Genomic DNA, 25,337 nt, shown 5'->3' with positions numbered 1-25,337 from the left:
CAATCGAAATAAAACACAAGCTTATCCAGCGGTATTGAGACCGTCCTTGAATTACTCCAGAGATTCGCAAGCCTCCGGCACAAACTCGCACATCTCCTTTAAAATGTTTGGAGACAAGCCTTTGGATAATTGAGGGAGCTTCGTGACCTGATATTTGCAGAATACAGTTTCAGAAATTACATTTGAAAATTAAAATTACGTCTCAGATGTCGAGGAACTGCCATTCTATTGCGAAGGCTGTTTCATACGATTGTAGTGTTCTAGAGTGATACTAGTAGTCAAGCATTCACGAAATGCTAAGACACTTGCTAAAATTTCGAGATAATATTTATAAAGTATTATTTACTTACCCTTTTACTTTGTCCCTTTCTCTTCACTTTGTTCATGGTGTCATCTTTTAACCTGTAAATCAAATATTATTTTTATAAACGTAACAGATATTAAAACTCAAAATTATATACAGGGTGAGTGTTAAATAAGTGCAAATATTTTTAGGGATAGTATATTTCGACCCCAGAAAAACCATTATGAGGGTTTTTAGTGATAATATGGTCATATAGTTAGTAGATTAAATTTACAAGAAAGAAAATACAGAAAAAAAATCCAGTGCTTCTCAAAATTTTAGCAAAATATCATTTTTTTGAAAATTTTAAAGTAAAATAACTCGGTTATTTTTTATTTATTTTGAAAAACAGTGAAGATAAAATCGATCCCGGAAAATATTTTGCACTTATTTAAGATTCACCCTCTATAATATTCTTATAACGGTTGCTACTGTGACACCGTTTTTAGGGTTCCGTACCCAAAGGGTAAAACGGGAACCCTATTACTAAGACTTCGCTGTCCTAAGATAAATTAATAGAGTATTGTATAATGATATTAAATAAAAAAAAATGAACCAAATTTGATGACGTTATATATACTAAATTTAATTAAAAATTGAAAACCGAACCGTATGTACCTTGAACTCTTGAACCTTGAATCAATATAAGATAAAAAAAAAGGTAAGTAAGAAAAGGGAAAAAAAAAACAAATAGGGGAAGATAACATTTTCAGTAACGTTTACTTGTCTCTGCTTCCGATCTGATCCAGCGACGTATTTGCCAAGCTGAGTGCTGTAGAGGGAAATCACTTCCAGAGAAACGTACTGCAAAAAGTCTGCCAGAAAAAGCAAGCCAGAAAAATCCTGGTGGAAAAATCCTGGTCTTAAAAGTCTGGTGGGAACAATCCTGGTCTTAAAAAATCCTGGTGTAAAAAAATCCTAGTCCAAAAAGCCCTAAAACCGAGAGCGGTATTAGGTTTACGAAATAAAAAGAAAGTTACCTAGAAGGGATAGTTTGAAACAAAAGGAACATACAGCTATAATTAATTAAAAATCAAAACACGTTGCAACTGTAGAAATATAGAAAATGTCATAAAAAGTTACCTTGCTGGGCTTCACAAAAAATGTAGTTATTTTTCCTAATAGGTGGATGTCCAAATTGCTGGATTCAGAAAGCAGAAATTACTGGAACAGGTGGTGGTTTTATGTTCCTCTTCCCAAGAAAATCGACGATGACAAAGAAATAAAACAAAAGCCTTTCCCTGTTAAGAAATAATTTGAATAGTACAAATCACACTAGACGAAATGGCGATCAAAAAAAACTTGCCAGCCACGAGCAGATTAAAATCCCGTATAAAACGGCTCAGAGATACTTTTAAAAGGTAAGGTACAACTCAAACAGCAAAAGTATCCCTTATAGTTCTAGTCAGTGATTATCCCCAACAAACGGGTAAAACAGGAAAATTCCAACAAATTACACTGACTAAAACACCTGCTTTGAAGCTGAAGGAAAAATGGGAAACCTACATCGATCAGATAGAGTTCCGCTCGAAGAAATTTGACTTATACTGCAAAGTTGCAATTTAATATTCTGGGAATTTAGAATCATTGCCAAAATAAGCATTACTTAGAATTAAAAGTAAATTCCAATAACCATTCAAACACAAACATACCAAACCTTATGCCAGTGACGATGCATACACAATATTACGGAAAGGATGTCGATTATGCAATCAATAATTATCAGAAAATACAAACATCAGAACCTAAAGGAAGTACTGCTCAACCTGACAACAGCGTGTGTGCGCCGAATTCACTCATCTCAACTGATCTGAGCAATTCAAATATAAATGACATTATTAATAATAATTGTTAACCTTACAATTTGCAGAAAATAAAAAATCTTAAAATATGTATAACAACAAAATAAAATACACGTGTTTAAGAGTTTTTCCGAAAAACTCACGGTTTTTAAATAAAAAATATTTTAATATTTGATGAATAGTTTCACCCCCTTAGAATTCGAGTTTCGAAAAATCCCTTCTTATCGAACCTCTACACCCTAAAGTCAATCTGTTTTCCAAAAATCAGCTTTTTACGTCAAGCGCTTTAAGCAGGATCGTGATTAATCAATGACCAGATTTTTCGAAACACCCTGTATACATTTTAAAAAAATACTAAAATATGTAAAAAAAACAAAATAAAATATACGTGTTTAGCCGTTTTTTCGGAAACTTGATCGTTTTTTAAATAAAAAATATTGTAATATTTGAGGGGTGGTTTCACCCTCTTGGAACTGGAATTTCGAAAAAACCCTTCTTATCGAACCTCTACATACTAGAATCAACCTGTATGCCAAAATTGAGCTTCTTACGTTGAGTGGTTTGAGCAGGATCGTGATTAATCAGTATGTCAGTCATTTAAGGATTTTATATATTAGTATAGATGAATGGAGTCCGACTAGCACTTGACCAATTTTTTGGTTATATTTATAAAATACCTGTGCTAACCAATAATATACGATATTATTATGTGTAAAGAGAATATTAGGAACAAGCAAAAAAATACATAAATCCCTTTGTTGTTGTATTTTGTAACGTTATTATTCCATAAGGATTTCGCATATTAAAAATGAACCTTTCATCTAAATTAAAACTGGCACAGTGGAATTACAAAGACAAAAAATGTTTGATCTTTAGTCTATTCACAAAAAAATAATAATTTCAGGTATATAGTAGATTTTTTTCACATCTAAATGTATAATAATAAAGAATTATTTTATAGTTTGACAAAACAGTTTTTTAACTGGTACATTTTTGGCAACGACTGAATAATATCCATTGTATTTTTTTCAGGAATTCAGAGTTTCATTTTCAGCGGTCAAACACAATCACGAACTTCTAATTATGCCCATTGAATACCTTTCTCGTTGACATGTCATTTAAATTTGATTGGGCACCGATACGATATATAACACAGAATATCGACCTGCGAGCTCGAAGCCTATCTTACTGACAATATATCCATTTTCACAACGGCATTCAATAAGCAAACTGTGTTTCAATAGAATTCCATCCTCAGGAAAACATAGCAATTCAAACTGAATACATAGCATTAATAATATTCGGTTTTCAAAGAGACAATGCATTTGCTATTTTCAACCATCTTGGATAACCTTTTTTTTCTGTTTTGTCTGAGTGTATAATAAATTATTACAGTTTCCTATTCAAATTAACAAAATTGTGTGCTTTTCAATTCAAAAATGAAAAATTAAGGATGGGCTATAAATACAAAATACAGTTTTCTATCTGAGATAAATTTCCAGAAAAACAATTATAACTTATTCGTCCACGGTTGTTGCTTTTTTAATCAACTGTGTGTTAATTTATTCAATAATTAGCCTCTCTGAAATTACTTCAGAATAATTTTCGCCTCCTTTGAGCATAAATTAATCTGAAACATTCGGCTGTAAACATGCCAAAATCGATGCCTGAAAAATAAGCTCAGGATTCTCTGTGTACATTATAAATATTTTGATTGCATCGCTTAATTGCATGCTTCTCCATGTATTTGCTCTTCATACCTTTTGATGTAGAAAGCTAAATCTGTTCATTTGGTGAAACTGAACTCTTTTTTAGTAAAGAAATAGTTATACCGGTTAAACATTTCAGCTGGATTTTTATACAGGCTCCGGCAATAGTGTAGCTCCTATACTAATAAACTTAGAAATTGCAAACCTAAAATATGTCCTAAGATGTATTTCAGGAAAATATTTTAACTTCTGCAGGGTGGCTCAAAAAAGTGTGAGAGGATCGAGATATTTTTTTTTTAATGGAACACCCTGTATATTACCCTCAGTTTTTTTTTGTTACAGGAGCTACAACAGATGTCCGACGCACTATTTCCGAACCCTGTATAAGTTATACCGTATGATCGAATAAAAACGGCGTCCCGTTGGCTTGGAAATGTCGATCGATGACATTTCCCATATAAAATGACAGCGATCTTCATTTCATAGCCATCGCTGACGCCGTTTTTATTCGATCATACGGTATATTTGGTAGTTAAGTAAGAATTATAAATTATTATTGGCAAAAACTATAAAGAATAATTTTAGGACTCCAATTAATTGAGATATGAAAAGATAGAACTTTTATATGCACGTCTTATCAACGTTTATTACTCTTCCAAGAATCTGACAATTCTCTCGTGTGCTATAACGCCATTTCCAACCACACTATCTTCCATTTAATTTTAATGGGGTAGAATAGAGTTCCCCAAATACGTTAAATAAACGAGAGAAGGATGTGCGTACATGTATCAGATTTAGCAAACTAATTCACTGACATCTTTATTGAAAAATTCCTCAAATACATATTATGTATACAGGGTTGTTCACCACATACGACACGGAATATTGTAGCTAAACGATTAGATTTTTACAAATTGTAAGTTTTGGGTTCGTTGAAGGTGTATTAGAGCTACAATTTAAAAATATTTATACAAGATACAGAGTGTCCCAAATAAGTAAAAAATATTATAGTTGTATTTTTTTAAATAGAACACCTTGTATATTATTCTATTTTTAGATTCTACGGTTGAAATAAAGGTAAATTTGATTAAGGTTTATCACACTTAAACCTTACCGTTTTTGAAATATTTTCAATTTTATGAAATTGCAGTAAAAAAATTTCTCCAAGGGTATCAAAGTTTTTAATACTAAATATTTACTGAAGATTATTTATTGATCAGATATTGTGTTGCAATAATAAAAATTTTACTACCTTATACAGAGTGTCCAAAAATTTATATTAAATAATTACTAGCTTTAAACGGCAATAACTTGTTTAATTTAAATGGAACACCCTATATATTTTACGTGAATCAGATGCACAATGTAGTTGTCTATCAAATTGTATTGTTCCATTTTTTACCCATCTCTTCAAGTTTTCATAGAAAATGCATTTTCTTATAATTTAGGCCTCATTTATCAGTATACCCATGGAATATTGACATTTTAGCTTATTTTTAACGATGTGACAAATTTTCAAAGGGTACAGATACTAATATTGTCGATATAGTTCGCTTAGTTAATTAAAAAATAAAAATAAAACTGTTTAAATATTTTTTGTTAAAGAGGACCAATTAATATGATCCCAGTATTCAAACTACATTAAATTGACTGTTTACGTTAAAGTAATAACTGTTCCAAATACTAAAAAACTGAATTTTATGTGTATATTAGACAGTGTGGTAAAAAGTAACAGCTTATAAATTTTATTTCATTTATTGACGAATGCTTATTTATAAAAACAGAGACATTCATTTTCACAACTTATTATTATATTGATTTCTGAGCCAAATCTACATTTATTTAGAATAATTTATTAATTAAAACAATTTACAAGTATGTAACTAACTTTTGGTGTTTTTTTATAGGAAATAATGGTGATATATTTAATTCGTATACTCTTTTACAAAGATTTAAATAGTTTTTTTGTATGCAAATGGGCTTGCAATATTTACCACCTGTATATTTTGTACATATTATGGTGCTATAAAAAAATCTGAAATGTCAATATTCCATGGGTATAGTGATAAATGAGGTCAAAATTATAAGAAAATGCATTTTCTACGAAAACTTCAAGAGATGGGTGAAAAATGGTATAATACAATTTCATAGACAATTACATTGTACATCTGATTCACGTAAAATATATAGGGTGTTCCATTTAAATTAAACAAGTTATTGCCGTTTAAAGCTAGTAATTATATAATATAAATTTTTGGACACTCTGTATAAGGTAGTAAAATTTTTATTATTGCAACACAATATCTGATCAATAAATAATCTTCAGTAAATATTTAGTATTAAAAACTTTGATACCCTGGGAGAAATAAAGCCTTAAAATTTTTACTATAATTTCATAAAATTGAAAATATTTCAAAAACGGTAAGGTTTAAGTGTGATAAACCTTAATCAAATTTACCTTTATTTCAATCGTAGAATCCAAAAATAGAATAATATACAGGGTGTTCCATTTAAAAAAATACAACTATAATATTTTTTACTTATTTGGGACACACTGTATCTTGTAAAAATATTTTTAAATTGTAGCTCTAATAGACCTTCAACGAATCCAAAACTTACAATTTGTAAAAATCTAATCGTTTAGCTACAATACTCCGTGTCGTATGTGGTGAACAACCCTGTATACGGAAACGCGTTAAATCTAATAGCCTTATTTTTTAATTGAGAATAGTTAATATAAACTGAACATTTCCGCATAATTCCCTGTATTAAACGGAGCGATATGTTCCAGGTGTATGGGAAGGGTGATTTTAGACCACCTGGAGTCGCTTTTACTACTGCTTTAATCAAAAGTTCATATTCATTTCCCATATTTAAATTAGACACACTCGTGTGATTTCTAAAATGCACCCTCAGAAATTGAATATCGATTTAACAATCTAACCATTTAGCCAACATAAAAAAAATATATTTATTTTAACAATATCAACATAACAGCAATTAAACATAAATATAATGTAACAGTGATCAGTACCTTTACCACTTTGTGATATTTCTATTGAGAATATTGGAATGAGTTTACTACCTGGCAAACACTAAAGCTGTAAAATGGGTTTCAGAAAAGTAAGGTGTTTATAGGACCCCTATTTAAATATGAGACACAAAAGAAAGAGAGGGTAATTCTAACTGACGCTTGTTAGAACTTTTATGGCATCACAGTCGTCAAGCAAAGAAAATATTGAAATGTTAATAATTTACGTATTTTCACTGGTAAAAAAAATCAAAGAGACATATTTTTATAAGAAAAACTAAGACTATCCCTATCTGCGTGTGGTTTCCATAGATACAAAGTCAGCAAAAATTCAATATTTCTATAAAAAAAGTTCCACCGATGAGCAGGCATTTATTATTTGTGTTTCATCCCAGGGGAATTAAAAGAAAATATCCATTTCCTCGATTAACTTCCGATTGACATAACGCATCGGCATGTTTCCAATTTTTTTCCTGTTTTATTTGCACAGACAAAAAGCCAAATAACGTTTAGATAGAAAATTACTGAAGTGAAAATACCAAGAAGTTTCCTGGCCACTGATTTTCATATTAATATAAAATATAAGTATATGTTTTGAAAAGTCCAATAAAAATAACTTACTTGAATTAAATCAGGTTGATAATGAGTTTTTACAATTCATAAACTAAAGGTTATAATACTTCATCAGTAATTTAATATTATCTAAAGCTTTATTGAGAACCTCGTAATTAGTGGTTTCAATTACACTTTATACTTTTTAATTTACGATCATTCACAAAGTTTAAAAAACATATCCTAGCAACACCTTGGATCGGTAGTCAACTGTATCCATAGAGAAAGCCCAATATTTAGCTTATAAAACAATCAACTTTTGATTTCTAACTACAATTTCTCATGATGGAAGATATTCAAAGTCCAAAATGACATTTCTCGCAAATTTTGAAGTATAATTAGTGGAAAAGTTAAAAGTTTGATAACTTTGTCTACTAATTAAAAATGTCTACCACTAATTTGGACGTTCTGAATGCTTACATTGAAGTTAAAGGAACAAACTTCTACGCTAAATGAAACCACTAATTGCCAGGTTCTGAATGAGGCTTAAGTAAATGAATATATGTATTTGGGTTCTACAAAAATCACCCTGTATATTAAAACCGTTATTGATTTCAGAAGAAACCATATTTCTCCAATACTATTCAAGATAAATAGATACCCTATGGTTAGTCCCTGTTTTTACAATCCCTTGTAAAGAAACACGAATTTACCAAGAAGGTATATCCCTTTTTCTTGCTTATTATTGAACTGTCTCTACCTGGTGGTCGATACTTTTGAATTTTATTGATCACACAGCCGATTCTACTTTATCTACTGACTATATATACCCAATAAAATTACTAAAATATAATTTACCAAACTATAAAATATAATTCTAAAGCCTTAATATATTCATTTATTATTTTTGTGTGAAACTTCACTAGCCCTTACTGTAATATAGGGTTTCAAACTTTTTAAACGCCTTTAAAATAGGTCTAGCAATTATAAAATTCAAAGAGAAAAGTTGTAATACATTAAAATAATTTAAAATAAATGTTCAATTAAAAATAAAAATTGATTTTATTAAATAAACATATATTAACACCTGGTCGAAAAATATGCAAATATGTAAATGTATTCAATATTATTTTTAGAGTTTACTACAACGAACGCCATCATATTGATATTCTAGTAATTGAGATTGGCAGAAAATTCAAATAATATTCAATAACACGATTCAATGTTAAAAAAGTTCTCTTTTTGAGCTTACAGTAATTACTGAGCTTTGATTTAGCCATATTTCGATTAGCTTTAAGGAAAATCTGCTTTGAGAGTATGGATTTCCCGAACGAATTGGAGGAAAATGGCAACAGATGGAGCTGAACTCGTGGAAAATCAATGTTTTAACTAACTACAACTGGAAAATGCAGAGGGCAGTATATATACTTTCTAAAAACGAAATATTTTACAGCAAGAATTAAAATGAAAATGAACAAAATCTAAATAGGAATTAGCGCTTAACGTGAAAGCTTTCTGTTTGTAGTGACGCAATTTTTAGTAAGTCATTTACCCTTCTGTGAGGGTTTTCAACAAAACCAGGTGCAGAGAGTTATTTAAGGGGAACATATGTTGATAACACACGAGCTTATTTGTTTTTAACATTAAGCCTTATCGGTGTACACAGATATATGTATATAATCAAGCTGAAAAACAATGAGACTTCCTATATTTATATATTGTTTAACTAATATTATTTTGTTCTTATAATATATTGTATTAAATAGTGAACTAAATTTATACATTAAATATATTAATATTTTGGTAGGGAGATTTTAAATACTTTCGTGCAAGTTTTTTAATGTACAGCAGAAAAATATTAAAGCACGTACAAAAATAAGCTTGGTCTATAAACGAAAACAAAATTAAGCCCTCTATTTTTACAAATAATATGTACGTGTGACTAGTCATGTTTAAAGGAAGGCAATGTTTTACCCTAAATGGGTTATCAGATATAAGGCTTCCACATAGACTAGTAAAAAGAAATCAAATAGACAGTTGAAATATTTTTATATGGATGAACTTATATGAAAATATTAAAATGTAAAAACGTTTCAGTTTACATGAAGTAGTGTATAGCAGTGTTTCTAATTTAATTTTAATTTAATCTAATCCAGAACACGTAAAAAGTACTGTAATTCTTCATAAAGTTTTAGGTAATTCATTTTTAATTAAATTTAATATAAATAATTGCATTAGCGGGCATCTCTGAAAATTAGCAAATTAACTAATTTTAAAATATGCTACAAAAAATACAAAAAGTTATTTTTAATTAAGTTAATTAATATAGATAATAGCATTAGCGAAATCCCTAAGAGTTAATTAATTTCGTAATAATTTCAAAAAAAAATAAAGAGTGTCAGGTTAAGGGGGTTGTTGGGTATAGTACTTAAAAAAAGTAATTAAAATACGGTATTTATGATAAATAATATTTTTTGTTTGTTCCCAGGAAGAAGTATAGGCGATTATGTTTGGTAAGTAACGGTCGAGACGCAAAAAGGAGGCAAATTTGAGTGCGAGAGGGACGAAGCGACAGAAGACGGAGAAACGGGGTTTGTTGTGAACGTGAAGCAGACAAAGGGAAGGAGAGCCAGGCCAGGCCAGCACGTCGGTGCGACCCTTCGAGGGCTGAAAGCAGGGCATCGTGGCGGGAAGCCGGGGGAGGAAACGACGGCGCGGAAGCCCGCGGGCGCAGCACGAGGCCGAGGGTCGGGAGGGACGCGCGCACAAACCACCTGGCGTCGCCCGCTCCCCCATTCAATCCAGTATCGACCGGCTACCGAGCTGCAATCGGAGAACGCTCACGCTGATCGAATTCACCACCGCCTGATCGAAGCAAGTGTGGAGTGCGAGTGCGAGTGCGGGTTCGGAATCGTTTCGGCGGCTGCAATGGCCACGGGCCGGTCGTCAGCGCAGTCCCAGGACTCGTAGGGCGCCCCCGTCGCGCAGGGCATGAGCCGCGGTCCCCCGCATGGTGAGCTGCCCCCCTAGCGAGCATGGCACCATGGAAGGCCTGATCGGGCAGCAGCAGACGCTCGGCGAGCAGGCGGTCGATTCGGCGGCAGGCGCCGCGGCGCACACGCACGCCGTCCTCACCGGAGGCATGGAGACGCGAGTCGTGACCACGATGAGGGTGCTGTCACGCGCCGTGGTCGAGCGCCGTGTTGTCAAACAGGAGGACGCCGATGGCCCTCTGTCCGTCATCGTGCAGCCACAGGAAGAGTCCCGGGAGTCCGAGTTGCTCAGCCCCAAGCTGTCGCCCAGCTCGGTGATGATCGACACCAATGACTACCGCGGGCTCAATCCCGAGCCAACCTACCAGACGCTCACCACCGTCAACGGCAGGATGTCCCCGGCAGGCTACAGTCCCAGCTCCTCGTACGCCACGCTCACTCCGCTGCAACCGCTGCCGCCCATCTCCACCGTGTCCGACAAGTTCGCCTACGGCCATGCCAGCAACGTTACCGGCTCTTTCGCAGTCATGCAGAACAACAGCATCCAGGGTATTGGCATCGGGCTCAATGCCAGCGCGCCCTACACCATGAACAACATCGAGATGACCCCGCCGCACAACTACTCATCGCCTAGCATGGGTCTGCAGCAGCAGGCGAGTCCCATCAGTCCCCAGAGCGCCTATAGCCAAAACGGGCTGCCCTCGCCGCAGAAGAGCCTCTCTCCGCAGGGCTACGACTCGCCGTACGGTGCCCGACAAGGTGAAATAGTGAGCCGAACTTTGCACAGCCCTCAGCTGAGCCCCCCAGGCTCGGGATCCCTGAACTCGCCTGAAGGCACGCTAGTGACTAGTTTTAGTGGACAGACCACGCTCAACGGACTGGGACTGCAAAACCATCCCCCAACGCTCGTGCAAATTGCACCTCCCCAACGCGATTGTTCGCCTTCGCCACCCGTGGTTACGCTGCAGCAAACACCTCCAGGTAACCAACACCAACAAAGCCAGCAACAGCAAAGTCAGCATGGTAGTTTACAAATCAAAAATGGCAGTTCTGGCTCTCTTACAGTGTCTGCTATTCCTACAGACGTAGAAGAAATCAACACCAAAGAGTTGGCCCAAAAGATAAGTGCTGAGTTGAAGAGGTACAGCATTCCCCAAGCCATCTTCGCCCAGAGAGTATTGTGTCGGTCCCAGGGGACTCTTTCGGACCTCCTGAGGAATCCAAAACCTTGGTCAAAACTCAAGTCAGGCCGAGAAACCTTCAGAAGGATGTGGAAATGGTTACAGGAACCAGAATTCCAGAGAATGTCCGCTCTGCGATTAGCAGGTTAGTACACACATGTCTGTTTACATCCACAAGTCAAATGAATTTGTTTCGTAAAGCGGATGTATTAAATGGCCCGCATACTACGAAATATAAAGAATCTAAAATAAAAACTATATTCTTTTGCTTATCAAAATTCCACGCTTTTTCGTTACATGTTGGAACTATCAATTAAGTAAATAAAGGGTCGCGTCTATTACTACAACCGTGCGGGTACTCAGTGCAGGTGAGACCTGAACCAACAGTTCCACCATAAAACATTCAAAGCAAAATGCTCTTTTATAACAACATACACATAATTACAAAACAACATGTTTTATCATTTAATGACATTGATAGTGCCGCATTTTTTTCACAGAGCTCGTTCATAAAGCTTAATCACTTTTATTCTTCGTATGAATGATTTTATCAACAGATTTTTTACACACTGCGTTCAAAAGTTCGATTATAATCAAAGCATTTTCCAGAATAAGAGCTTTCCAACCACAGCGCACAACTTTGATCATTTTTTAATACCCCTATGAAGCATTCAGGTTTTAAAATGTTTTCCGAGCCATATTTCAAAGACGCAAATAATACAAGAAAGAAAGCTTGTTTTATACAGGGGATATAGAAAAATTCAGGACCCCTTTTCTAATTCAAAATAAACCGGTTTATACAAAAGCAAGGCGCGTTTAACAATTACATATTTTTCAAGTAGAAGTAGTAAATTGTACGCTTAGTTAAACTTGTACCGATTTTTTTTGAAGGCAATATAAATAACGAAACAAAATATCTTGTCATATGTCGAATTTTCCTATCAAAAAAGCGGCAACGTTGCGTTTATATGTGCTGAAAGCACGGAAAACTGAAAGCATGGAAAAATCGATAGCTGTCTGATGATTCACCTTCACACCAATAGACAGGCTCTGAAATGTAAGCTCGTGTCATAGAAAACAAGCTTTCCTTATGACGAAAAAGCATATACACCCTTAGTAATGATGTTTACCAATATTCCTAGACCTATAATTTATATTTATTCTTATTATATTATATTTATGTAAACTGTTTCAAGAAACACAAGTTATCTTACTGAAAGGAACTGTTAAAGAAACCTATAAATCAATTCAACAAATTATTTAATTTTAATTAAAAGCTTTCAAACAACAATTCAACTAATCCTACAAAGTCAGTGCAATAAAAATTCTCATCACTCAAAAAATTGACCCAGATAAGTGACAATTCTTTTTCTAAGACAGACGGACTTTCCTAAAAATTCTATTGATTTTCAATTTAACCTTTAATAATAACTTCTTATATCATTCCACTTCATTTGTTATCTATTTGTTTGTCTTTTTTTTTTCTTATAGTTACTTAATTATCTTTTTGTATATCCAGTTATATTGGGGTAGTAATATCAATTTATTATGTTTTATTACCCTTATTTATTTTTATTTAAATATTTATGATAAATTTACAATTTTGTTTATTTCATTATTTTTTTTTTGTTTCTATTTATAGATTTATTGGTTTGGTATTTATATACAGGGTTGTTCACCACATACGACACGGAGTATTGTAGCTAAACGATGAGATTTTTACAAATTGTAAGTTTGGGGTTCGTTGAAGGACTATTAGAGCTACAATTTAAAAATATTTTTACAAGATACAGAGTGTCCCAAATAAATAAAAAATATCAAAGTTGTATTTTTTTAAATGGAACACCCTGTATATTATTACATTTTAGTTTCTACGATTAAAATAAAGGTGAAATTTGATTAAGGTTTATTATACTTAAACCTTACCGTTTTTGAAATATTTTCAATTTTGTGAAATTGCAGTAAAAATTTTAAAGCTTCATTTCTCCAAGGGTATCAATGTTTTTAATACTAAATATTTAATGAAGTTTATTTATTGATCAGTTATTGTGTTGCAATAATAAAAATAATACTACCTTATACAGAGTGTCTAAAAATTTATTTTAAATAATTATTAGCTTCAAAAGGGCAATAACTTCTTTAATTTAAATGGAATGCCCTGTATATTTTAGGAGAATCAGATGCACAATTAAATTGTCTATCAAATTGTATTATACCATTTTTACCTATCCCTTCAAGTTTTCGTAGAAAATGCATTTTCTTATAATTTAGACCTCATTTATCAATATATCCATGGAATATTGACATTTTAGATTGTTTTTAAAGCAACAAATGTATAAAATGTACAGACTAGTAATATTATCGTTTTTAGCAAAACGATAATATTACTAACCATTTGTATGCAAAAAGAAAACTATTTAAATCTTTATAAAAGATTTAAATAGTATACCATTAATTAAATATAACACATTATTTCCGCCCATATACTAATTAATTACATACTTAATTGTGTTCGTTAATAAATTATTATAAATAAATGTGGATTTGAGTCAGAAATCAATATAATAATAAGTTATCAAATTAAAGTCTTTGTTGTTATAAATAAGCATTTATTAAAAAATGAAATATCATTTTTAAGGTGTTACTTTTTATCACACTGTCTAATGCCCATACAAAATTCAGTTTTTTAGTATTTGGAGCAATTATTATTAATCAACGCAAACAGTCAGTTAATGTAGTTTGAATACGGCATCATATTAATTGGTCCTCTTTAACAAATATTTAAACAGTTTTTTTTTTATTTTTTAATGAAATAAACGAATTATATCGACAATATTAGTATCTGTACTCTTTAAAAATTTGGTACATCTTTAAAAATGACCTAAAATGTCAATAGTCCATGGGTATATTGATAAATAAGTTCTAAATTACAAGAAAATGCATTTTCTACGGAAACTTAAAGAGATAGGTAAAAAATGGTTTAATATAATTTGATAGACAATTAAATTGTGCATCTGATTCTAGTAAAATATACAGGGTGTTCCATTTAAATTAAACAAGTTATTGCCGTTTGAAGCTAATAATTATTTAAAATAAATTTTTAGACACTCTGTATAAGGTAGTATTATTTTTATTATTACTACACAATAACTGATCACTAAATAAACTTCAGTAAATATTTAGTATCAAAAATTTTGATACCCTTGGAGAAATGAAGCCTTAAAATTTTTACTGCAATTTCACAAAATTGAAAATATTTCAAAAACGGTAAGTATAATAAATCTTAATCAAATTTACCTTTATTTTAATCGTAGAAACTAAAAATGTAATAATATACAGGGTGTTCCATTTAAAAAAATACAACTTTGATATTTTTTACTTATTTGGGACACTCTGTATCTTGTAAAATTATTTTTAAATTGTACCTCTAATAGTCCTTCATCAAACCCAAAACTTACAATTTGTAAAAATCTCATCGTTTAGCTCCGTGTGGTATGTTCAATTTTGAACAACCCTGTATACCTATATGGAATTATAAATTGCCTTTATCAATATCATGTTTAACATTTTCCTTACATATTTTTTGTCTTTATTAGTAATAATTTTATCAGTGCACTATAGAGCATGAATATGTAAGGATCATAATAAAAATTCGGTACAGAGGTAAGTGATAAGATGCTATTTTTTATATTTCCTTTTTAAAAGTTGTGCCCTTTGAAAAAACGTTTGGTGAGTTTTGTAAAATACGAAAATTTAAAGAATATTGAAATAATTAATACAGAACTCATCAAAAGACGAAGTTGCGAAACCCTATTTCTTATATTATGTGTATTTTGAACTGTTCTGTATATTATCATGATTTGATGTTGTTGACTTCTCTCTTGTTTCATTGCAGACTGCCAGATCCGCAATGTAAACGTGAGAGCAGTCAACAGCAAGAGAAGAAAACCCCCTTCTGCGTCATGCTTGTGAGTCTAAATGTCTCTAAATGTTTCACAGGCATCTCTTGCATGATAAGATACGCTTATGACATTAAAACTGTATTTTTTAGCGCCAAATTTCTGACAATGCTTCAAATAATAGCTTCTGTATGCATGAACAATTATTTTTTTGACTCAAACAAAACGTTTTTTTTTTCTTTGTCCACACAAAGTTACAGAAAAAAACACACACGCATGTATGTTTATGTATGTTAAATGATTATCGATGTTAACGAACTTTGCGGGAACTCTTGCATTTTCCAAATGCTTGAGAAAATTTGACTAGACCACCACGTCAGTTATATCGATTTTCCGTCCAAGGTTACAAACTTCGCCGGTTTTAATTAAATAAATTCATCGGAGTATAATATCTGCTTGAATTATTTATATTCGAAGACAAATTGATTGGTAGCGTCAGCAAAAATTAGTCCCGTTTATGAACATGCATTATTAAATTCTTATACCAGGATATTGTATTTTCTATAAATTTTTGATTATTTCGAATAACGTAAATTGTTTTGTTGCAGCTGCGCAGATCCCCCAACGAGGCAGTAAGTAAAATTACAGTATTTTTCATAAAAATATTAAGAACATTCATATCTTTCGAATATCCTATACTTAAAAACTCTATACTCTACAGAGTGGTCCGAATTTTGTTCGGGAAGCTTCGGCAGTTTATTCTGCAGATAAAAATAAGTAAAAAAGTTCGTGTAAATTTATGTCCTAAAATGCTTCGTTTCGGAGATACAGGGTGTAGAAGTTTCATTTTTATTTCGATTTTTTTCAAATAATTTCTTAGCTAACCCCGATATTTGGATGGAAATTGGTGTTTGGGTATTTTTTGATATGAGAAATTCAATTTCGATGTCAGTATAACTCCTACCATTAGGGGGCGCCACCTACATATTTTCATTAAAAACTCGCTACGAGTAATGGTTCTCAAGATATTTGGAATCGAAATACTCAATACATGTCATAATTGACAAAAATTATACATGTTGACTGGATAGTTAGCAGTCTGAAATAATAAATTTGAAAAGTTTTTGTATAAATCGTATTTTTATTCATGATTAGCTTAAAAAAATAAAAAATCTAGTCAACATTTTTTGTCAATAATAACATGTATTTCCATTCCAAATATCTCGAAAAAGGTTGTTCGTAACGATTTTTACCAAGAGACGTAGAAAATTACGGAAATGTATTACACTCAGTAGTTTTATACAAGTACGGACAAAAAAGTATAATATACGCTTCAAATCAGTTAAAAAACGTGTAGGTGGCGCCCCCTTCAAACAGAAGTCATAATGACATCGAAATCAAATTTCTCATATCACAAAATACACAGACACCAACTTTCATCCAAATATCGACGTTATTTCAGAAATTATTAGGAAAAAACCGAGATAAACACGAAACTTCTCCACCCTGTATCTCCGAAACAAAGCATTTTAGGACATAACCTTATATGAACTGTTTTACTTATTTTTATCTGCAGAATATGTTGAGGAAGTCTCCCGAATCCAATTCGGATCACCTATCACATTAAGAAATTTAGAAAATTAATTAATTATTAATTTTTAATTTTTAGTCTAATTTAGAAAATTAGACTAAAAAATCACCAAAATCGGCCTACGATCATAGAACTAAATATTATATTGAACTTTATAAAAATAGACACATGAAAATTTTAAGGTGTTTCCTAGAATACCATAATATATAGGGTAGCCCTTTAAAACAAAATGGTTAAAATTAAGAAATTGAAAGATGTGAGTGTTCTTGTAAATAAATTGAACAAACTAACCAGAAAAATTGGCCAGAGAACATCTAAAAAGAATAATCAAAAAGATTTTAATGAATTGCCAGGTTGCAAACGGAAAGAGGACCCTTCGAACAATTCGGAACAAATACCTACGCCCAAGAAACCTCGTCTTGTTTTTACAGACCTCCAGAGGCGTACTCTGCAGGCTATTTTTAAGGTAAGAATAATTCACCAATATTTTTTCATCTTTACCTAAACCAAGAAAAAAAAACGGTTTAAAACATATACTTCATTTAAGACGTCCGCACAGAATAGGTAAGATTTACCTATTATGTGCTTAAGTGCTGTATTTTATTTATTTTTAATATTTGTCTCTAATTCATCAAAATTTAATAACTAATTTGGATTTTGAAAATAATTTCTATGAAACTACACGACGAGAATGCATGTGGAATTCATGACAATAAAAGAAGACTAAAATAATTGGGGTAATTTTGAGAACGAATTGAGAAGCTTGATAATAACAGAGTTTTGAGGGAAATAAAGGGTTATTTATCTTATCCGATGAAATGCGCACCGACCAAAAACATGTTGACGTAATCGGGGTTACGGAAATTCACCAGATGAAATTACGCTGGTTGCGAAATACGAAAGAAAAAACACTCGCGCTCCCCCTAGCGGCAAGTTCCCGACTTAGAATATTGATTTGGAGTTGTGGCGCGAAAAAGATGCACAACTCCACTCCGGAAGTCATAAATAAAACAAACTTACAAGCAGACTTAGATTTAGTCCGGTAGTTACAGAAACTAAAGGTGCCCATTAGTGATGGGCATTACGATTCACACGATTCAATTTCTCATACTTAATCGACTCCTACGATTCGTTCATTTGAACGAACCACATGCACAATTTACGTTTCATAAAAACAAGAATCGTAACTGGCACTACTGGCGATAATTTGGCCGGATAATTTCTTAAGGGACCAGAAAAAGAAATATACAGTTCCTTCATTTGCTTTTTTTACAAATAATATTAAATTATCAATCCAATTTATACCGGGTGCGTCTCAAAAGTGGCTCACCCCTATAACTTTTTTATTTTTTCAATTAAAAAAACGAGATTTGGTATGTTAGTATATGACATAAATTAAGATTGATTGACGTATTCAATTGTTTTCGGTCACTTCCTGTTTCACCGTTTTACAACTTTTCATTTTTAAAAGGCACCCTCGGTATTTTTTTTAATTTATTCGGTAGAAAATAACACTCTGAATAGAATGACATATCATTTGTCAACTTTTGACATTTCCGCATATGATTTATTTGAAATTATAAATTGCGGTAACAAAAATTTGACTCGAAATACCAAGTGTGTGGTATCAAATTATTCGTAAAAAAATGCTTTTTCCAAATATGCTAATGAGCCACCCTCGTTCCATTTGAAAAATATGAGATATGATTAAAAATACGATTTGATCAAATTCTAACTGGCCAGGACAAGACACTAAAAACATTAGACGATCAAATCTATTTTTCCAAGGCTCCTTGATAAAGAATTAGTGTTTTTAACATAGCCATGCCACTCTAGAATGAATTTTAAAATACGATTTTTTATTAAGCGAGAATGTGAAAATTTGACATATATGTCATTTTCTATAGAATAAAGTAAAAAAATACCGAGGGTGCCATTTAAAAATCAAAATTTGTTGTCATTTCCGCTGAAAGATGAAATGACCAAAAACAACTGAATACCTAACCTTACCAAACCAAATCTCATTTTTTTTATCTAAAAAAATAAAAAAGTTATAGGCGTGAGCCACTTTTGAGACGCACCCGGTATATACTATTTATTAAAGTCTTCTAAATATAAATATAATATTTTTAGAGCCACATTTTAATTCCGATTTAATAATCATATAATAAATAGTATATAATACCGCATGACCGAAAAAAAAATGGCATCCAGTTCGCTTGGAAATGAACATCGATGACATTGCCCATATAATTTTACACATAACATGACAGCGATTTTCATTTTATAACAATCGCTGACGCCGTTTTTTTATCATATTGAGCAGAGGCCAACAATATTTATTTGGAGTTACAAAAAACACGATTTCGTCTTTTAGTCCTAAATTTAATGGTTTATATATGTTGCAGGAGACCAAACGACCTTCAAAAGAGATGCAAGTGACCATTGCAAGACAGCTGGGTCTGGAACCTACCACCGTTGGCAACTTCTTCATGAACGCTCGAAGAAGATCGATGGACAAGTGGAAAGACGAAGATCCCAAGTCCGGTCAAGGCATGATGCACCAGCAGATGTCTCCAGGCATGGACCAAGACGACTTGGACCAGGATGGAGACCTTGACAATGACGTAGACGACAATGATGACGTCTTGTGACATGCGTTCCGAGACCGCCATCTCTTGCTGCTGTGACACTGAAGTTTTGGTGAAGCGCCAAACTCAAAAGAACTATAGATTCGTAGATTCACTGTATTTGACCTACCCCGATACTTTCTTAAAAGACTTTCAGTAGCATTTTAATGATTTCGCAGACCTCCAATCGTTAAGACAATCTTTCATCGCACTATTTTAGGTTTCGGTTAGTAATTGACGTAATATCAAATAAAAGACATTTGCAATACACAAACACATTTGAAAACATTTTTGAAAAAAAAATATATATATCAAAATAACTTATAAGCAATATGATTTTTATAATAAAAAGATAGTTTCTAACTTCTTTAACATATTTATTAGTGGACTCTTTTTTTTGTAATATTTGTTAAAACTTATTCCACATATTTTTGGTATAATTATTTATACCAATATATTTTTTCTAGATTTAATTTTTAAGTGATAATATATTACTAACATTCCATGTCTGTGTTATTTCATATTTATACAATATTTTTTAATGTTTATCATTCCACATCTACAAAATTAATATTACCAAAAAATAAATAAATACATGGGGGGTTATGTAGAAAAATAAATGTCTGACAGTGCATATTATGCTAAAATTGATAATAATAATTATAAACTAACAATATCATTCCATATCCCGAAAATTGCGGTTCCAATAATATATTTTAAAATTTTATTAAAAGTATATATCACGTCAAAAAAGTTGCAAATGTCTTATTTGATGAAATAATTTTGTTTAAAAAAACAATTTTCACTTGATTGACAATTTGAATTTTTAATCACTTCTTATTTAGTCTTTATATTTTTAAACTAAAAATACATTTTATAATATTCTTTCGATATTATGAAAATACATTTTATAAGCTTATAAAATGATCATGGATTGTCATCTCAAAGGCCACTATGACGCGTTTTTTTTCTTGTTCATCAATTGATATAAAAAAAACCTTTTTGCATTTTCAAATGTCAGTCAAGTTGAATTTCTCTATATAAACATCGTCTTATAAAAATCGTTTAGAATAAGTATTAGCTTTTCTACTTTTCACGTTAATCATAAGTTTTCATTCCTAGTCCAGACAATGTATTATCCAGAACTTAGTCTTATACATGTTATTCTAGTATTCCTATGTGATCTCTTACTCATAAAACAACATTTTTTGCATCATACGAATTTTACAATCCTGTGATACATTTATTTATTTTTTCGATATATTTTAATTTAAAATTTATATATTTTTTTAGTTTTCACGCATTATTAAAAATGTCTTTAGTTTAGCTCGGTTGTTTTAGGAGTAAAAGAAGGGGTTTTTGAGTTGAATATATTCTTTTTGTATGTAATTTGAACTGGCATTCAAAATCACCAACAGTACAAATATCTTCAAAAAGTTTTTATTAAGAAAAGCAAAAACCTAATACTAATTAAACCAATATTACCAAAAACATTCCTTTATTTTGGCTGTATCAAACCTAAGTCTACTTTTTATTTAGCTGTTTATGAACATGTACCTCATTTTATTTGGGTATTATGTATAACTATATCAAATGTTTATCAATGAATATGTATTTATTGTAAATATCTGGTAGATTTTGTTGTTTCTGTCATATCTCAATGTATAAATAATTTATTATATTTATTAATTAGGGTAGATGATAATTTCCTCTTTCTATACGAAGTGGTTGAATCAATCCATACAGCTGCTTCGCATATATTGTGTTGAAGATCGTTTTTTGAAGAGTTGACTATTTTAGTTCGATCTGTGATGATTTCTATTCAGTAAGCTTAACCACAGGTCAAATACGAATCAATTAAAAGATTATTTCACAAAAAAAGATGTATATTATCAATACTACTATATTTTGGTAAAAAAATCTGAAAAAATATATTTTAGCACAAATAAAGCCATCTGTTATTGAAGCAGATTGATAAATAATGTACAAAATATAAATCTATTTCGTTTAAATGTTCATCTTTTTATAAGACAAACATTTTGAAACAAGTATCTGCTTTGTAGCAGTCACAAATTAACAAAAAAAAAATATTTAATACGAAAAAATTCTAGGAGGGGTCATTTTTGCAAAAACTAAATCAAAAATTTATTGAAACTAATTTTTACAGACAATTATATTAAATATTAATACCGATTTGTGATGCTACTTGAATTTGTGTGTAAATAAACAAAGATGTGAGGATATAATTTCATTTTCATTGTAGTGTCCTGAAAAAGCAAAATTTCTTCTTGAACCAAATTTGTAAGATAATAATGTTTTGTAAATGGTTTGTATGTATCTATGTAAAAGATATTATAGCATAAAGAACCCAAAATCTATACATATATATTAAAGAAAGAGATTATGGTTGGAAGGTTTACAAGTAAATATCACACTTCTAATAACTAAAGTGAAAATTAAAAATCGTAATGAAAATTCTGTGATATAAACTGTTTTTTTTAATATTTGTATGAAAAAATAATAAGAATTGGAGGACATAAAAAATTTGGTATCATGGATCTAAAGTAAATCTTCCAAATTAGTTTTTTATTGCATACTTCCTGTAAATTGATAAAGTGACCCGATATTGTGAATATTTTGTAGCAACTAAACGATAAATTCATAAATTTTGGTTTGGAATTTTGTGTTAAAATATGCGCAAGTGATAGTATATTATATATTAGAACTGTTAAAATAAATGTGTACATATACTCGGCATCAAGATTTATATAATACCTAGTATTGTTGGGAACACTTTTGCTATGGAACTGTTATTATTTTTCGAGGTAGATCGTCTAAGCTTTTAGTTTTGATTACGAATACTTTAGGCCCCCCTTACCCTATCTAGAAGCTACGTCCCCCCTTTAGATTTATATTTTTAGATGATAACTTGTGTCGTCGTGATCGAAAACATCTATGTTCACGAAAATGCCTTAAAACATTGTTAATTGTGTATAGATTCTAGTCAACATTGTAACTGTAAATTGTTTTTTGAAGGAGTCTTATATACGATAAAGTCGAAATCACATTCCCTATGCAGCATAGTGCATGAAAAACATTGATTAAATACCAAAATTTGAGACTTAAATTGAAATGAAATGTTTAGCTTTTGATACAGGATCTTTGAAATAATTTAGAAGCACATTTTTAGTCAGAGAATTTTCAAAATTTTAGTGTTTTCAAAGAAGAAATTCAACAAGAAAATGAAAAGATTTTCTAACTTACATATACATTCCATATAATAACACCAAAACTCCTATATAAGGCCCCTATTTTTTTGTAGGTTTTACGAAACGGGTTATATATATATATATATATATGTTCGATTTTGTTAAAGAAAAACTTAAAAACAGCTTATTAGGGTGCACCAAAAAAATGTACTTTTTTTTTAATTACCGAGAAAGTATCGTTAACACAGGAAACACTTTTTCAAAGGGTATAATATGATTTTTAATTTAATCGACTCGTTTGAGAGTTATTAAAGGTTAACCTCCACAATTTTTTTATATTTTATCACAAAAAAATGGATAAAGAAGAATTAATAAAAAGTTAAATTGATAAATATTAAGAGCTCAAACATTACCAGATTTTTTTTCATAATCGTGAACGATATTTTCACGGTAATTAAAAAGAAAAAAAATATATATTTTTTTTGGTGTACCCGACAGCTTATACAGTTGTGGTGTTCGATCTTTATAAAAATATAAAATACTATTCTTTTTAGCAAGCTGTTTCAGTTATTTCTTTAATTTTCGAATTATTGTACAAATCAATTAAAATTTAGTTTAGATTTATGTTTCATTATAAATTTCGTTGTGTTTTATACTGATTTTTAATCTAGGATAAGTTTTGTACATAAGCTGTGGAATAATTATGTTTTAAGGTGGTTGTTTCGTAAAACCTCTTAGTTTTTCTAGTCCATTTTGTTTTTCATTGTGTATTTATTAAAACAACAACATAGAATACTCAATAGCTAGCTATTGACCGACATTAGCAGCTATGTGACGATTTAGAATTGTTCGCGAAATATGTCATCAAGTGACATATTTCGCGAATTTCTATTGGCGATAGAATACCCTAAAATTTCCAAAATTTTGGAAAAATATCGGTTTCCACTGCGCTTTATATGATTTTCTTGCACGAGCACATTTTTGTTGACAAAAACATGACAATAGTCTTTATTTTACCAATGGTTTTTACAACTCATAAATTGATCATTAGTCTATATAATTTTAGTGCAATAGAAATCGTGTAAAAATGGCAATACCATATCCTTTTTCCAGTGTAGAATGACACCATAAATCTACACATATTATGTAGTACTATAGGTTGATTAAAGATATAATTAAAAATATAATGGATTTTATTTCTCCTTTTTCAAATCATTTTATTAACAAATATTTATAAGGCTTTTATTTCTAGTAATAAAATACCACAAAATAGTACTAATACATGAGTCCACAATTTAAAATTTTGCTAGAATTCCTGAGATACTTACTGCCATCTGGTTTTAAATAGATCGTACTATTTTTAGAAGAAAAACCTATAATAAAATCCATATTTATAGATTATTTTTAAATGGCGTACAGTACACTGCTAAAATGAAATTATAACGTATTTTAACGTTGTAAGAGAGGGTGCTAAATATTTCTTTCACCAATATATTGTTTTGGATTTTTCGCACAAGAAAGGCCAGTACAAAACGAAGTTTTTTAGGAATTAGGCATCATGATAAAAATTCATATAAAACATTAAAATATCCAAACATTCTGTTATTTATAAATATTTTTCTTAAAAATTGTAATTTAGGTTGTCTATCTTCATTGATAAGAGTCATCAATCTTTTTCAACTTGACCTTTACTCTAATTACTTATTTTTAATAAACGCGAAAGTATAGAATACCAGTAAAATTATGATTAGATTTCTAATATAAGACTCTATCAAGATTCACAAAATCATATAGCTAAAATAAGAAACTAAAAATAAGTTACAGTAGAAGAATAAGATGAAGAAGAAAAAATGACAGAGGAATGAAGCGAGTAAGATAAGAATTAGATGAAAAAGTAGAAGAATGTAAAGAGGTTGAAGAAAATGAAGTCATATACTCGTCTTATATTAGATGGATAATTATACTGGCCACGAGGATCACAAGGGTGCCAAACCAATGCCATTCATAGGTCCAAGAAAGGTCACAAAACAGTGCGTAGGCAAAAAATCTCTAGAATAGGAGGGGGTCATTGACAAAGAGATCTTTGAGAAGGAGACGACTGGAAAATGTAACCTAGATATCAGAAGAGGGCCAAAAACAACTAAAAAGGTCGCAGTGGAACAGGCCGTTAACCACCTCAAAAATTTAATATAATCTGATCTAAATGGATATTAAAAGTTAAATATTGAAATTTGCATCTATATTGATGGCAATGTTATTAAAATAAAAATAAAATAAAAATGAAACAAAGTTTTGATTATAAAACTAAACTATTCAAAACTCTAAATTGCGTCCAGTATGTATGTATTTGAAAAATAAACTTTAAAAATGTGAATTTTGTTGCGACCCCTTGAGAAT

At 31.2% G+C, this 25,337-nt stretch overlaps 1 protein-coding gene across 5 annotated transcripts in view; it reads left to right on the top strand.

The window, feature by feature from the left end:
• Positions 1-23,362, top strand: part of LOC115887128 (hepatocyte nuclear factor 6) — a 26,314-nt gene extending 2,952 nt beyond the window's left edge. For 2 of the 5 annotated variants that reach the window (XM_030906463.1, XM_030906462.1), the window contains exons 2-5: positions 9,926-11,756; positions 16,119-16,142; positions 17,437-17,567; positions 19,510-23,362. In XM_030906463.1, coding sequence (XP_030762323.1) covers positions 10,448-11,756; positions 16,119-16,142; positions 17,437-17,567; positions 19,510-19,755 — 1,710 coding nt within the window. In that variant the 5' untranslated portion in view covers positions 9,926-10,447 and the 3' untranslated portion in view covers positions 19,756-23,362. The remainder of the gene's footprint in view (positions 1-9,925; positions 11,757-16,118; positions 16,143-17,436; positions 17,568-19,509) is intronic. The other 3 variants (XM_030906466.1, XM_030906465.1, XM_030906464.1) reach the window with 3 other exon arrangements.
• The last annotated feature ends 1,975 nt before the right edge of the window (positions 23,363-25,337 follow it).

This window comes from Sitophilus oryzae, unplaced genomic scaffold (genome assembly GCF_002938485.1).
Source record: "Sitophilus oryzae breed Bouriz unplaced genomic scaffold, Soryzae_2.0 scaffold_552_pilon_pilon, whole genome shotgun sequence".
Taxonomy (NCBI): Eukaryota; Metazoa; Arthropoda; class Insecta; order Coleoptera; family Curculionidae; genus Sitophilus; species Sitophilus oryzae.
Note: the sequence above shows the minus strand (reverse complement) of the source record. Positions and strands in the feature narration are given on the sequence as shown.